Source organism: Myxocyprinus asiaticus, chromosome 4 (assembly GCF_019703515.2).
Source record: "Myxocyprinus asiaticus isolate MX2 ecotype Aquarium Trade chromosome 4, UBuf_Myxa_2, whole genome shotgun sequence".
NCBI lineage: Eukaryota > Metazoa > Chordata > Actinopteri > Cypriniformes > Catostomidae > Myxocyprinus > Myxocyprinus asiaticus.
The window spans coordinates 35,724,073-35,737,345 of NC_059347.1; the positions used below are offsets into that span (position 1 = coordinate 35,724,073).

The 13,273-nt window shown below is 44.0% G+C and overlaps 1 protein-coding gene across 1 annotated transcript in view; it reads right to left on the reverse strand.

Moving 5' to 3' along the window:
* Positions 1-13,273, reverse strand: part of LOC127440120 (laminin subunit gamma-3-like) — a 166,260-nt gene that overhangs the window by 44,221 nt on the left and 108,766 nt on the right. The window contains exons 10-11 of the mRNA XM_051696522.1: positions 12,393-12,591; positions 8,811-8,914 (exon numbers count right to left, since the gene is read on the reverse strand). Of these exons, the coding sequence (XP_051552482.1) occupies positions 8,811-8,914; positions 12,393-12,591 (303 nt within the window). The remainder of the gene's footprint in view (positions 1-8,810; positions 8,915-12,392; positions 12,592-13,273) is intronic.

The following is a 13,273-nucleotide window of genomic DNA, read 5'->3' on the forward strand; positions in this document are numbered from 1 at the left end:
TTACTTGAATTGCATGAGGACACAGGTAGAATGTGTCTTCCTCTGTCCTTTAACACTGACCCGGTTCCTTGAGGCTCGGGTGATGACGGGAGGCCGTTTCCTCGTTCTGTCGGCGGGCGGTACGGCTGTTGATTCTCGGCGGGCTGGCGGAGAACTCAGAAATGTCGACTTAATTGAAGATAGAAGAGAAATCTTTAATCTCTTCACTTCTGTAGGCAAACGGATGAAGATGTGAATTGCACTGTGGTCTCCTTCGGATCCGTTAGAGTGTTCGGTTGAACACAGAGTAATCTCAACTCGTCCAGCGAGATGGAGATTGTATGGCTACAGTTTCAAGTCAGACGTTACTTCCTTGTGCCACGAGGTTGCACCGGAGAGCAGCGATAAACTACGTCTATACTCGGTGAACAAAGACGCTGGAAGCAAATCCCGAAAGCATTTCAGAGGTATTTCAACTCCTGATGATGTCATGTTTGAGGGACGTTCTGTTGTGTGCCTCATCCAATAGGAGTTGAGAGTTCGATCCTTTAGTGAGCAAAGCTTCATGGGATTTGCAGTCTGTTTTGGACTCCCTTTGTTTGATTTTGGCGCGATTTTTATCAGTAAGATTTACGACTTGGAATGTGGGGGCCTGAGTTAGGTTTTTACGAGTGTGTTAGGCCTGCCTTTGTCTTCTATCTGAATACATGAGGCCCAACATCATTAACTTTAGACTGTGTTCAATAGGTAGATCACACATTATCATCATCATCATCATCATCATTATTATTGTCTAATTAAATGCTGGAGAGTGTCTTTCCTCTGCTTGCTCATGATCCAAAGTCAAACATCACCAGCTAACAGTTTATAGCTGATTTCTATGTTCCCTATCTGTCACTCACTTGACGTTGTGTCGATGTAGTGACACTAGGGGTCACTCTTGGGAGCCCAAGACACCTCTGGTCTTTGATAAAAGGCCAATGAAAATTGGCGAGTGGTACTTGCATACCACTCCCCCGGGCACACGTTTATAAAAGGAGCTGGTATGCAACCACTCATTCAGATTTTCTCATTGGAGCCGAACAGTCGATGTTTACTGAGGTGACTGTTCATTCACCTCTGCTGGATCCGACAGCACATTTCAGCGGCTTCTCCCTCCTCTGCAATGGTGCACTGCAGAGAACGCCCCTGGGCACTTCAGTAGAAAAAAGAGAGTATATTTTTCTAAAAAGAGTATATTTCTCTAAAAGAGGGGCACACACGGAACGTCTTTTTAAAGACGCATCTTTTTAAAGATGCCTTTCTGATTGTGTGTTATTCCTGGTTGCAGTCGTTACCTCTCAACTTCTGACGGTCACGATCACTGTCTTTCGTGTCTGGGCGCGACCTGCGCGGAGACAGCGTTCGTGGATGGATCATGTTCTCATTACGAGAACATGACCATGGCAACGTTGCGGTCGCGGCTTGCTTTCGTAAGGAAGCAAGCCACCCCAGCAGCTCCCCGCCTCGGTCCTTCTACCTACAGGCATGAGGCCAGCGCGGCTAGCACTGGGGGCGATTTGGGGACCCCAATGGGACCACCTCCGCCGGGTATCCCCCCACGGACCTCCCATTCCCCAGCACGCTCATCTGCCCCAATCGGGCTTCCGGATGAGTCCGCCAGCTCGTCTCACGGCGAGTTCGACCTCTTGTTCGGAGCCCACGAAGCTGATGAGCTCTCGAGCGCAGCATCGGAGAGCGGGCTTGTCCAGTCGGACGCAGAATTCTCAGCTGGGCTCCCCCCCTCGGGTGTGGTTGCCCTGTCACAGGCTGATGTGGAAATGACAGACATGCTTTCCCAGGCAGCCGCGAGCATCGGGCTAGAGTGGAACCCTCCGCTCTCCCCTGAACCCTCGCGGCTCGATGATTGGTTCCTGGGCTCGCGGCACCGCTCAAAGCAGCCACACCCAGCTCCAGTTCCTTTCTTCCCGGAAGTGCATGAGGAGCTGACAAGATCGTGGGAGGCACCTTTTACTGTCTGGTCCCGATCTTTCAGCTCCCCCGCCCTCACTACCCTCGATGGCGGGGCAGCCAGGGGCTATTCGGCTATTCCCCCGGTGGATAAGGTGCTCGCGGTGCACCTATGCCCACAGAGTGCCGCCACCTGGCACGGACGCCCAAACCTCGGAGCTTGGATGCGTGGCTTGCACTTTCCAATCTATCGCGATGGCTGATCCGGACCGTCCGACTCGGCTACGTGATTCAGTTTGCCAGGCATCTGCCCAGGTTCAGCGGCATCCACTTCACCTCAGTGAAGGGCGAGAATGAAGCTACCTTGTGCGCAGAGATCGCTACCCTCCTATGGAAGGATGCGATAGAGTCTGTCCCTCTGGCTGAGATGAAGAAGGGATTTTACAGCCCCTACTTCATTGTACCGAAAAAAGGCAGTGGGTTGCGTCCAATCTTGGACCTGTGAGTACTGAACTGGGCTTTTCACAGACTCCCATTCAAGATGCTGACGCAAAAACGCATTTTGTCGAGCATCCAGCATCAAGATTGGTTCGCGGCGGTAGACCTGAAAGACGCGTACTTCCACATCTCGATTCTACCTCGACAGAGACCCTTCCTGCGGTTTGCATTCGAGGGTCGGGCGTTTCAGTACAAGGTCCTCCCTTTCGGCCTGTCTTTGTCCCCTTGCATCTTCACGAAGGTCGCAGAGGCAGCTCTTGCCCCGATAAGGGAAGTGGGCATTCACATTCTCAACTATCTCGACGATTGGCTAATCCTAGCCTACTCTTGGGATATGCTGTGTGCACACAGGGACCTGGTGCTCTCGCACCTCAGCTGACTAGGTCTTCGGGTCAACTGGGAAAAGAGCAAGCTCCTCCTGGTTCAGAGCATCTCTTTTCTCGGTTTGGAATTGGACTCAGTCTCATTGACGGTGCGCCTTACGAGCGAGCGCGTACAGTCGGTGCTGACCTGTTTGAAGGCATTCAAACAGAAAACACTGAAACTCTTTCAGAGGGTCCTGGGGCATATGGCATCCTCAGCGGTGGCCACTTCGCTCGGGTTGATGCATATGAGACCGCTTTAGCACTGGCTTCAGACTTGAGTCCCAAGATGGGCATGGCACCACGGGACACATCGCGTAGCCATCACGCCGATCTGTCACCGCTTCTTTAGCCCTTTGACCGACCTCACATTCCTACGGGCAGGTGTTCCCCAAGAGCAGGTCAATGGCAATTCTGCTCACCCTGCAGAGGTTCCGGCCGTTGATCCAGGGCAAACACATCTTATTTCGGACAGACAACACGGCAGTGGTAGCATATGTCAACTGTCAAGGTGGTCTGCGCTCCTGTTGTATGTCACAACTCGCCCGCCGTCTCCTCCTCTGGAGTCAGCAGCACCTCAAATCGCTGCGAGCCACTCATATCCCGGGCGACCTCAACACTGCAGTGGACGCGCTGTCATGGAAGGTTACCCTCATGGGAGAGTGGAGACTCCACCCTCAGGTGGTCCAGCTGATTTGGATTCAGTTCGGACAGGCACAGGTAGACCTGTTTGCCTCCCAAGAATCCTCCCACTGCCCGCTCTGGTACACCCTGACTGAGGCACCTCTCAGTATATATAGATGCACTGGCACACAGCTAGCCCCCTGGACTTCGCAAATTTGCATTTCCCCCAGTGAGCCTACTTGCACAGACCCTGTGCAAGGTCAGGGAGGACGAGGAGCAGGTCGTCCTGGTAGCACCCTACTGGCCCACCTAAATGTGGTTCTCGGACCTCACGCTCCTCACGACAGTGGTAGACACGATCATTCAGGCTAGGGCCCCCTCTATGAGGCCCCTGTATGCCTTTAAGTGGCATCTGTTCGCTAAGTGGTGTTCTTCCTGACGAGAAGACCCCCAGAGATGTGCAGTCGGATCGGTGCTTTCCTTCCTGCAGGAGAGGTTGGAAGGGTGGCTGTCCCCTTCCACCTTAAAGGTGTACATAGCCGCTATAGCGGCACACCATGACACAGTGGACGGTAAGTCCTTAGGGAAGCACGACCTGATCATCAGGTTCCTGAGAGGCGCCAGGAGGTTGAATCCCTTCAGACCATGCCTTGTTCCCTCATGGGACCTCTCTGTAGTTATTCAGGGTCAACAGAGAGCCCCCTTTGAGTCTTTGCAGTCAGTTGAGCTTAAGGCACTCTCCTTGAAGACTGCCCTCCTGACTGCGCTCACTTTCATCAAGAGGGTAGGAGACCTGCAAGTGTTCTCTGTCAGCGAAACGTGCCTGGAGTTCGGTCCGGGCTACTCTCACGTGATCCTGAGAACCCCGACTGGGCTATGTGCCCAAGGTTCCCACGACCCCTTTTAGGGACCAGGTGGTGAACCTGCAAGTGCTGCCCCAGGAGGAGGCAGACCCAGCCCTGTGCCCGCTGTGTCTGGTGCACGCTTTACGCATCTATTTGGATTGCACACAGAGCTTTAGAGTCTCTGAGCAGCTCTTTGTCTGCTTTGGTGGACAGTGGAAAGGAAGCGCTGTCTCCAAGCAGAGGAGAGGCCGCTGGTTCACTGATGCCATAACTATGGCATATCATGCCCAGGATGTGCCGCCCCCGGTAGGGCTACAAGCCCATTCTACCAGGGGTGTAGCGGACTCCTGGGCCTTGACCAGGGGCGCCTCTTTTACAGACATTTGCAGAGCAGTGGGCTGGGCAACACCCAACACCTTTGCGAGGTTCTACAACCTCTGGGTGGAACAGGTTTCATCCCGTGTAGTGGCAAGCACAAGCAGGTAAGTCCGGGACAGCCGGCCACGTGTATCGCTTGCACATAGCGCCTTTCACCTCCCCTGAGCTGAAAACGTGCGCCGTTAACTCCCAGTAGTGTTCACAAACTGTGTTCCCTGGCTGATTTCCTCCGAGCCCTGTGGCAGTTGAGTTTTCGGTGAGATTTGCTGCCGGCCCAGTACAGGTGCTAACTAAAGCCCTGTACTGTGGTAGGTGCTCCGCATGTGGCAGTTCCCCGTAGGTAACCCTATGTGACATATATCTTCCGCTAATTTGTTTCCCTGTTGGCAAACGGCGTCTTCCTTGGGCAGAGGCCCCTCTGCCCCAGTCTCCATGCTTGTAGTAACTCCTTCCCCGTAGTGTAGGACCTACCATGGGACTTTTCCACATTGCATACTCCCAACGTAGCTCATGTGATGTATTTCCACTTAAATATCCCCCCCTCTCTCTGGGCGAGGTGTGGTCTCTGCGGTGTCCTCCCCTTGGGAGGACACACCCCCCGACTAGACCTGGTCGGCCCAGTCGGATAATCCCCCTTTTTTTAGGGAGTGGGAAAAAAAGGGGATAAGAGGCCACGACTGGGCTAGCCCGTCTCTTTTGGGTAGTCGACTTGTCCCAAATGGCCATTCGACACTCATAACAGTGTTGGGGGAGGTTACGTGTCGGCCTGGTGCGCTGGCTACAAGGCACACAGTGGTCTGCCCATCACACACCGCCAGTTCACGTAACACAGTTCAGCCAGATGTGCCGTTTTTGTATGGGGACCCCTAGTGTCACTACATCGACACAACGTCGAGTGAGTGATAGATAGGGAATGTCCTGGTTATTTGTGTAACCTCCGTTCCCTGATGGAGGGAACGAGACATTGTGTCCCTCCTGCCACAACGCTGAACTACCCGCTGAAATGGCCGGGACCTTGTCTCGGCTCCTCAGCATAAAACCTGAATGAGTGGTTGCATACCAGCTCCTTTTATACCCGTATGTCCGGGGGAGTGGTATGCAAATACCACTCTGCAATTTTCATTGGCCTTTTATCAAAGACCAGAGGTGTCTCGGGCTCCCAAGAGTGACCCCTAGTGTCACTACATCGACACAATGTCTCGTTCCCTCCATCAGGGAACAGAGGACGTTTCAGTTTCTGTTTAAGGAGGATTTTAAGGGAACTTTCTTTCTTAAGAACTTAATATAACAATGATCAGGGATGCAAAATCATGAAAGGTGAAAAATGAAGAAAAGTCATAGCAGGTTTTCCAGGGGTAATTTTTCAGTTTATTTTTGTATTGTTGTTGCATTCAAAACTTTTTTCTTAAATGATAAAGGTTTAAGTACCATTCACCTGGGGGAGGGGTCATTTTTTCAGCTTCAGTTCGGAACTGAACAACATATAGGACGTCCTGGCTAATATAGTTGCAGCCATTCAAACTAGGGGATTTCTATGCCATACCAGCAATGATGCGTGAATTGTGACAGTACTGGCAGCTATTCCTGCTCCCGTCAAATGATGAGGGCCACGAATTTCTTTGAGCACTAAGTCTAACTCATTTTAACACATCTTTATATTAACTAATTTTAGCTAACATAGCTAATGTTATTTCTGCATGGCTCTTATTACCTTCAAATTCTCAGGTCCTTAGATAATGAGAGCATCTTCACAGTTGGAAGGCATAAATTCCACTGAACTTTAATGTTGCTTCGCTTTTCTCTTTTAAAGAGTGAATAATGTCGACACTTCCAATAAAATAATACATGTTCTTCTGTGGCCATCGCGATGAAACAGTTGTTTGCCTTGAGCAGAGTGCTGATGTGAGACAGGTGTTATCTGTACATGCGACAATAGGAGGCGCTCCTGACTCAAGTGAGTCATGAGAGAGAACCTGAGGAAAACGCGCATCTAAACCATCTCTCATTCTAAACAATCAGCTGTCTGTATCACTTTATGTCAGGAAAATTCACTATTTCTTTTGTCAGAAATTAAAACTCGTAATCCTGACAGTAATCCCAATTTTTGGAAAATGTAACTGTAATCTGATAACGAATATTTGTATGTAACTGTAATGGATTATTAACAAATTTTTGTATCCTGGTTACCTTACATCGTAAGGTTACAAGTAATCCGTTACTCCCCAAGCCTGAGTATAGGTCCTAGCGCAGAAGAAAGTGAGAGAGAAGGATTTATTTAAAAAAAAAAAAAAAGTTAAGTGCAATAGTAAGTGCAATTAGTGTGGATTGGTTAAGTGCTCACGGAACAGATGTGTTTTCAGCTGGTTCTTGAATGTTGAGAGGAAAAAAAAATCTACAAAAGGTCTAGAGTTGCCCCAAACTTGCCGCGAATTTGCCACTAATGCAAATTATCTTTGCGGCAAACTCTTTATTGTAACCAATGGTTTGCTGCAGGGTCACCATTACCAGTGAAGAGCTTCAATCTTCTAGCAAACATTTGCAGGGAATAACAAGCTCATTTGCATGTGAAAATAATGAGTGAAAATAATGAGTGCCAAATTTACGGCAAGTTTGTAGCAATTTTGCCTCAACTCTAGATTTTCTGTAAGGCAAAGGAACAAGACCATTTATTGAGATAGAGATGCATATGTATGGATGTCATAAAAGGCCTTCTGCGCATCTTTTGATTGTGAAATGACAAATGTCTCGACTGGCTGATCTCATCAACTGTGCTCTAAGTTGGCCGCAATGCTGTTACCAACATAAGCTTCTGCTAATGCTGAATTCACTTTGGGAAAAGTAATCATGGTTTTGCACTTGAATTGCCCTCACCATGTAGCTTAGCTAGCCTTCCTGCTAAAGCTCCCCTCTGCCACTCTCTCACTTTTGCTAACACGCGGACAGACATCTGGACCACTGTGTGCAAGCAGATTGAATCTTTGATCAGCGTATGAATAAATGAAGAAGGAATGAATTAATCAGTAAGGGCTGATTTGAGGAGAGGTGGAACATGGCGAAGGTGAGTGGGTCTTTGTTTCTCTTAGTGATCCATGCTGCCTCATTAATAGTGACTGACCAAATCTCTCCCACTCACCCAGTCTCTCTCTCTCCAGGGTCCAAGGGAGTAATCTCTGTCATGTTGCTCTGGGAAATCCAAATATTTTAAGTGAATCAGTTCTTTAAGACAGTTCATGTAAATGATGAACTGGTTAAAATAAACGATTCCTTTATATTTAGCATTGGGAATTCTGATTCATTTTAGTGAGTCAGTTCTTTCAGATGGTTCATGTTAATGAACTAGATCACATGAATTATTAATTGATTCATTTGAGCCCTGCACAGATTTAAAGGGACTTTGCTTTCTTTTTTAAAGCAAAATATTATTTATATATATATATAATTTTGTCACCCTATTTGTTTGACCCTTACAAAAATTAACCATGGTTTTACTGTAGTAATATTGTAGTAACCATGACTGTAGTAACCATGGATTTTTTTGGCAGAAAACATGGTTATTGTATAGCAATATTGCAATGCAATCTTTACAGAGAAGCAGTGTTAAATGCATTGCACTCTTGACATTGCTTTACATTAGCGGCCTGCAGAAATAGTTTCAGAATAAAAAGCAAAACCATCACTGCTGTTTTTAAATGCCACTACTTTCTTCATAAAAACAAAAAACAAAAACAATGTGTAGTGATTAATTTTTAATGAATAAATGCTCATGCCAGGATGAAAAATATTCACACCCTAAAATATAATCTCAGCTATATTGCGTCATACCATGTGATGCTTTACAATCCTGTACATTATTGCATAAATCTGAATGATGCTGTCTTTCACATTGCACTTCAGTCTAGAGTGCAAAATCATACCACAATGAAGTGGAATCACCATCCAATCACAGGCCAAGATAGAATTGGAGGGTTTGACCAAGGTTACAGGTTTGACAGAGAAACTACTAATCAGTCACTAATTATAGTACAGTACATTCCGCCAAGTTTAAGCTGCATGCAGTCTTCACTGTTCACTGTTAAATTGATTTCTTTTGTTCTGTAATGATTGCATGTCATTGTGACACAAATTCTTAATTACACACTTCCAAAAACATTCACGCATATAAAAAATTACTCACAATTCTGGCCCCCTGCATTGCTGATACGTAGAGCAGTCAGATTGTAGAGCATTTGGAGAAACTCATAGGAGGCTATAGATGGCTGTACGTCCTTCTCTGTTAACCTGGGAACCACAAAGCAGAGTGACATACAGTACCAGTTAGAATTATGAGACTATGTGTATGTGGGTGTGGGGTTTGACACATGTAGCTATGTATTTTACCTTCTGTGAATGACAGGAATATGCTGTGATGTTTGGAACCATGTGAAAATTGAAAGCATTTGCTACAATATCTATGATAACATGTCTGTGCTGCCACAGAAAAGCATGTAGAGTTTTTGTAAAATGGTGTTGCTCAGATTTGATGTATTTGCACAATACTGTGGCTCTTCATAAAGTCACACTTAAAGCAATAGTTTGCCCAGAATGGAAAATTTTGTCATCATTAACTCCTCATGTCATTCCAAACCCGTATGACTTTCTTTCTTATGAGGAACAAAAAATGTGTTGTTTTAATGAATACCGTAAACTGTCATTTCAATACAATGGCAGTGCCTCAATTCAAATCTTAAAAAAAAAACAAAAACAAAGCAAGTTCGTGTGTGGCCACACAAGCCACTGTAAACAAGCTTCTCTCATAACACCCATGGATGCGTAACAGGTGTCAAGATTTTTACTGAAAAAATTATAAATGCCCTCAGAAGACTTGGAATATAACACATTAGTTGCATGGACTACTGATACTTTTGGGTCCTTTTTAAACTTTAAAGTGAGGCACTATCCACTGTCATTGTATTATATACAGTATGAACATTTTACAAATAAATTGTATTAAGTAAATGAAAATGTAATGTCCAGATGTATGATTCTGTGCATCAATAATGATTATTTTAAGGCAGATGCTATTTGCAACCTGGTGCAAATAATGGCAGATATTATTTGCACCCCAACCCTGGTGCAAATAATGGTAGATACTAATTTAACCCTTGGTACTAATAGTGTCAGATACTATTTGCACCGATATTTAAATACTAGCATACAGTATGGACATCACTGCAGTGTGTTCATTGTGTTTATTTAGATTCCCACAGACAAACTACATTAACCCCTACACTTAAACCTAACCTTAACCTTCCCTTAGAAAAAAATAACCTTGGTTTTACTACAGTAACCATGGTTTCATGTGGGAATGAGTGTGATCAACAGACCAAGCCTCCAGATCAAACCCTTCTCTGCACTCCCCAACATTCACCGTACCCAAATAACTGCAATGAAATCAACATTTATATTCATTTTTGTCTATTATTTTAAGTAGTATTAAAGGAAATATTAAGAGTGGAAACAGGAAATCGGATGGTACAAAGAGTGGTACAAGACATGGATTCGAACTGCAGTCACTAGGACAACAGTAACATTCACACTCCGTCTTTACACCCCACGCCACTGGTTGGTTAGTTTGTCATATATTCCTGTGGTTCCACCAGACTATAGGGGTGCAAATAGCCACACAGTGTGACAGATGCTATTTACACCGGGGTGCAAATAGACACTCCATTATTTTAATGGGTTTGCAATGTAAGTGTCATAAAGTTTATAAACACATTAATATGGTACTATATGCATATTATTCTGGGCCACTGCTTCACCTTTCTATCCACCATGGGATCCTTGGCCTGAAAACGCTTGAAGACCCCTGCACTAGAGAAAGCACTGACGGACCCTGGCATTTTTCCTCCACATCCTTGCAATTCACCATCCCCATTGAAATCATTGGATTTGCAGTGTTCTCCAATGCTGCTTTAAAGGATGGTTCACTCAAAAATGAAAATACTGTCATCATTTACTCACTCTCATGTTGTTTCAAACCCATACAGCTTTATTCCATGGAACACAAAAGATGTTAGGCAGAATGATAGCCTCAGTCACCATAAACTTTCATTGCAAATTTTCCATAGAATGTAAGTGGATGGTGACTGAGGCTGTTATTCTGCCAAACATTGTGTTCCAAGGAAAAACATACAGTAAGTCATATGGGTCTGGAACAACATGAGGATGAGTAAATGACTATTTCATTTTGTGGTTGAAATATTCCTTTAAACTCTACTGTATAGCGCCGTTAAGACACACAACACGTACTGTATACAGTAACCTCATAGCATTGTGATTCCTGTTTCCCAGTTACCTATCCTTTGCTCCAGTATTATCCCACTCTCCCAGTTCCTGTTTACAAATTGTGATAAACATGTATTTTCTTGTCACTCTGGTAAGAAAGCATCTGTCATAACAATATTGCATTTGTAAACAGCTCTAATCAACAGACAAGCTCAGGTTAACAGTACAGTCTGCCAAGTAAAAATACCACAAGATGCCACATACACACAAAATCTCGCATACACACAGATGTCGTTATTGCAATTGTTTCCTAATGTTTATTTATGTTGTTACAGTATTATAAATATCAGAAAAAGCTTGATAAGAATCCATGTGTTTGAAACACATGTCTGCTCTCCTCACTCTGTTCTTTGGTCCTAATGGGAAAATGTTTCAGTCTACCATGGAAACTGAAACACCTTCCTCAGAAAACACAAAAGATAAGCTTTTTCAAGTCATTTCAAAATGTATGCCTTTTAGCATTAGTAATTGCCAGCTTTTTAGTAATGTTGCAAGAATAACCTGGAAAATTGGGAACAACTACAATATGTATTCTACTTCTATTTCTAAACATTAATCCCTGTTATAAATCTGGTGTTGTTTCACCCATCACAGATTGTAAATTTATACTGAAATGCAATGAACACGCTCATTAGCAACATGAACAACAGCATTTCATTCTGAATTTTGAAGTGCTGTGTACTAATTATTTCTATTTTCAATTACACAAATTATAAATTTGTTGTTGGGATGCTTTAAAAGTTGCAAGGACGAAACTTTAATATGCTTTGTCATATTGTATTTATTTACAAAATGATATATTTTACGTGTCATTATTAAAATTGTTAAAGGAAAATTTATATTCAGAATTATATTTCAGACCCTATTATCGATATACATTCTTACAAATGGGATGAGGGCTCCCAGGGGGCCATTAAAAATATAATAACAGCACCTACTTTAGTGAGAAGATTGTTTGCTTAGTTATTCTCACACAAGCTGAACAAGATTATTACATACAGTAACAGCAAATTGCAAAATTAAGGCATTTAGAACAAGCACCTTTTCGTCAAGATCACTCAAATAAAGGCTGCAATGCATCGCAAAATCAATAATTTTCCCAGCCTTAGTTCAAATGAGGCTGTTTTAGAATGACCAGTGGCATCTAATTTTAGTTCTCTTTATGTAAGCACTGTGAAGTCTAGAGAATTATGAATACTGCTTAGAAATTGTTTTGTCAAGCCATTACACAGTTATACTGTAGTTTGAATCTTTCAAGCCAAAACTAATCTTTGAATCACCTGTGCTGTATCATATTCACATTGCATTCATTGTTTGGTTGCAAATTACCAACAAAAAATACATTTCAGTCTTGCTTGAATGCTAATAATCAGCCTACATTTGAGTGAATATATGGTAAGGAATAACAAACTTGCACTCACACACACACCTGAGAGTGAGGGTGTTGATAGGTGTCTTGTCCAATGAGGGATAAGGTTTTTTTTGAGAGTACAAATTAGCAGTAACAGATATTCCGGATCCTTCCAGCACCACAGTCACACTTCTGGGCAAGAGCTCTTCCAGCTCAGCCGTAAATGAAACACTAAGGATTCGTCCGTAACTTCGTAACATGTTCCCCAGAAACTTATCTGCAAGATAAGATAAAACAGAACACAAAGCTTCAAATCGCTATCATTTAGCATGAATATAATAAATTGTATATTGTCTGTGTGTGATTAGGCAAACATGACTGTAACTTCTATCTGGCAGCAACAGCTGGGCTGTGAATTGAGTTAAGTGGTTTGTTCAAGGGCTGCGCAGAATTTTCTGGAACACAGACTCACAACCTGCAGATTACAAGCACATTACACCAGCCACTGGGTCGAGATGACCTGATTACCAAAGATAAACACCAGCACAATGAGTGTGTGAGTGTGACTGTGTAAGATAACAATTCTAAAAATATTACAAGACTACATTTAATCTACAGAAGGAAGAGATTTGCACAGTTGCCAGTCATGAAAAACCTGCAAAAAAAAAAAAAAAAAAATCATGAAATTTGAAACTGTGGTTTCCAGACCTGCAGAAGTTATTGAAATAAAAATAAAAATATCCTGGAAATTTCGATAGTGAAAATGCGTTTTTCTCATTTTGCTCAGCTTAAAAAAATAGCAGCTAGTAATTGCTCTTTGTTAGTGCAATCTCTATAAAAATGCTTATTCCCTATACAGTAATCACAAACAACTGGAAATTATTTGGTCAAAAGGAGTGGGAACCATGGATTTATAGAAAGTAAGAAGAACAGATGTCTCTGATTTCGCTATTGCAAGT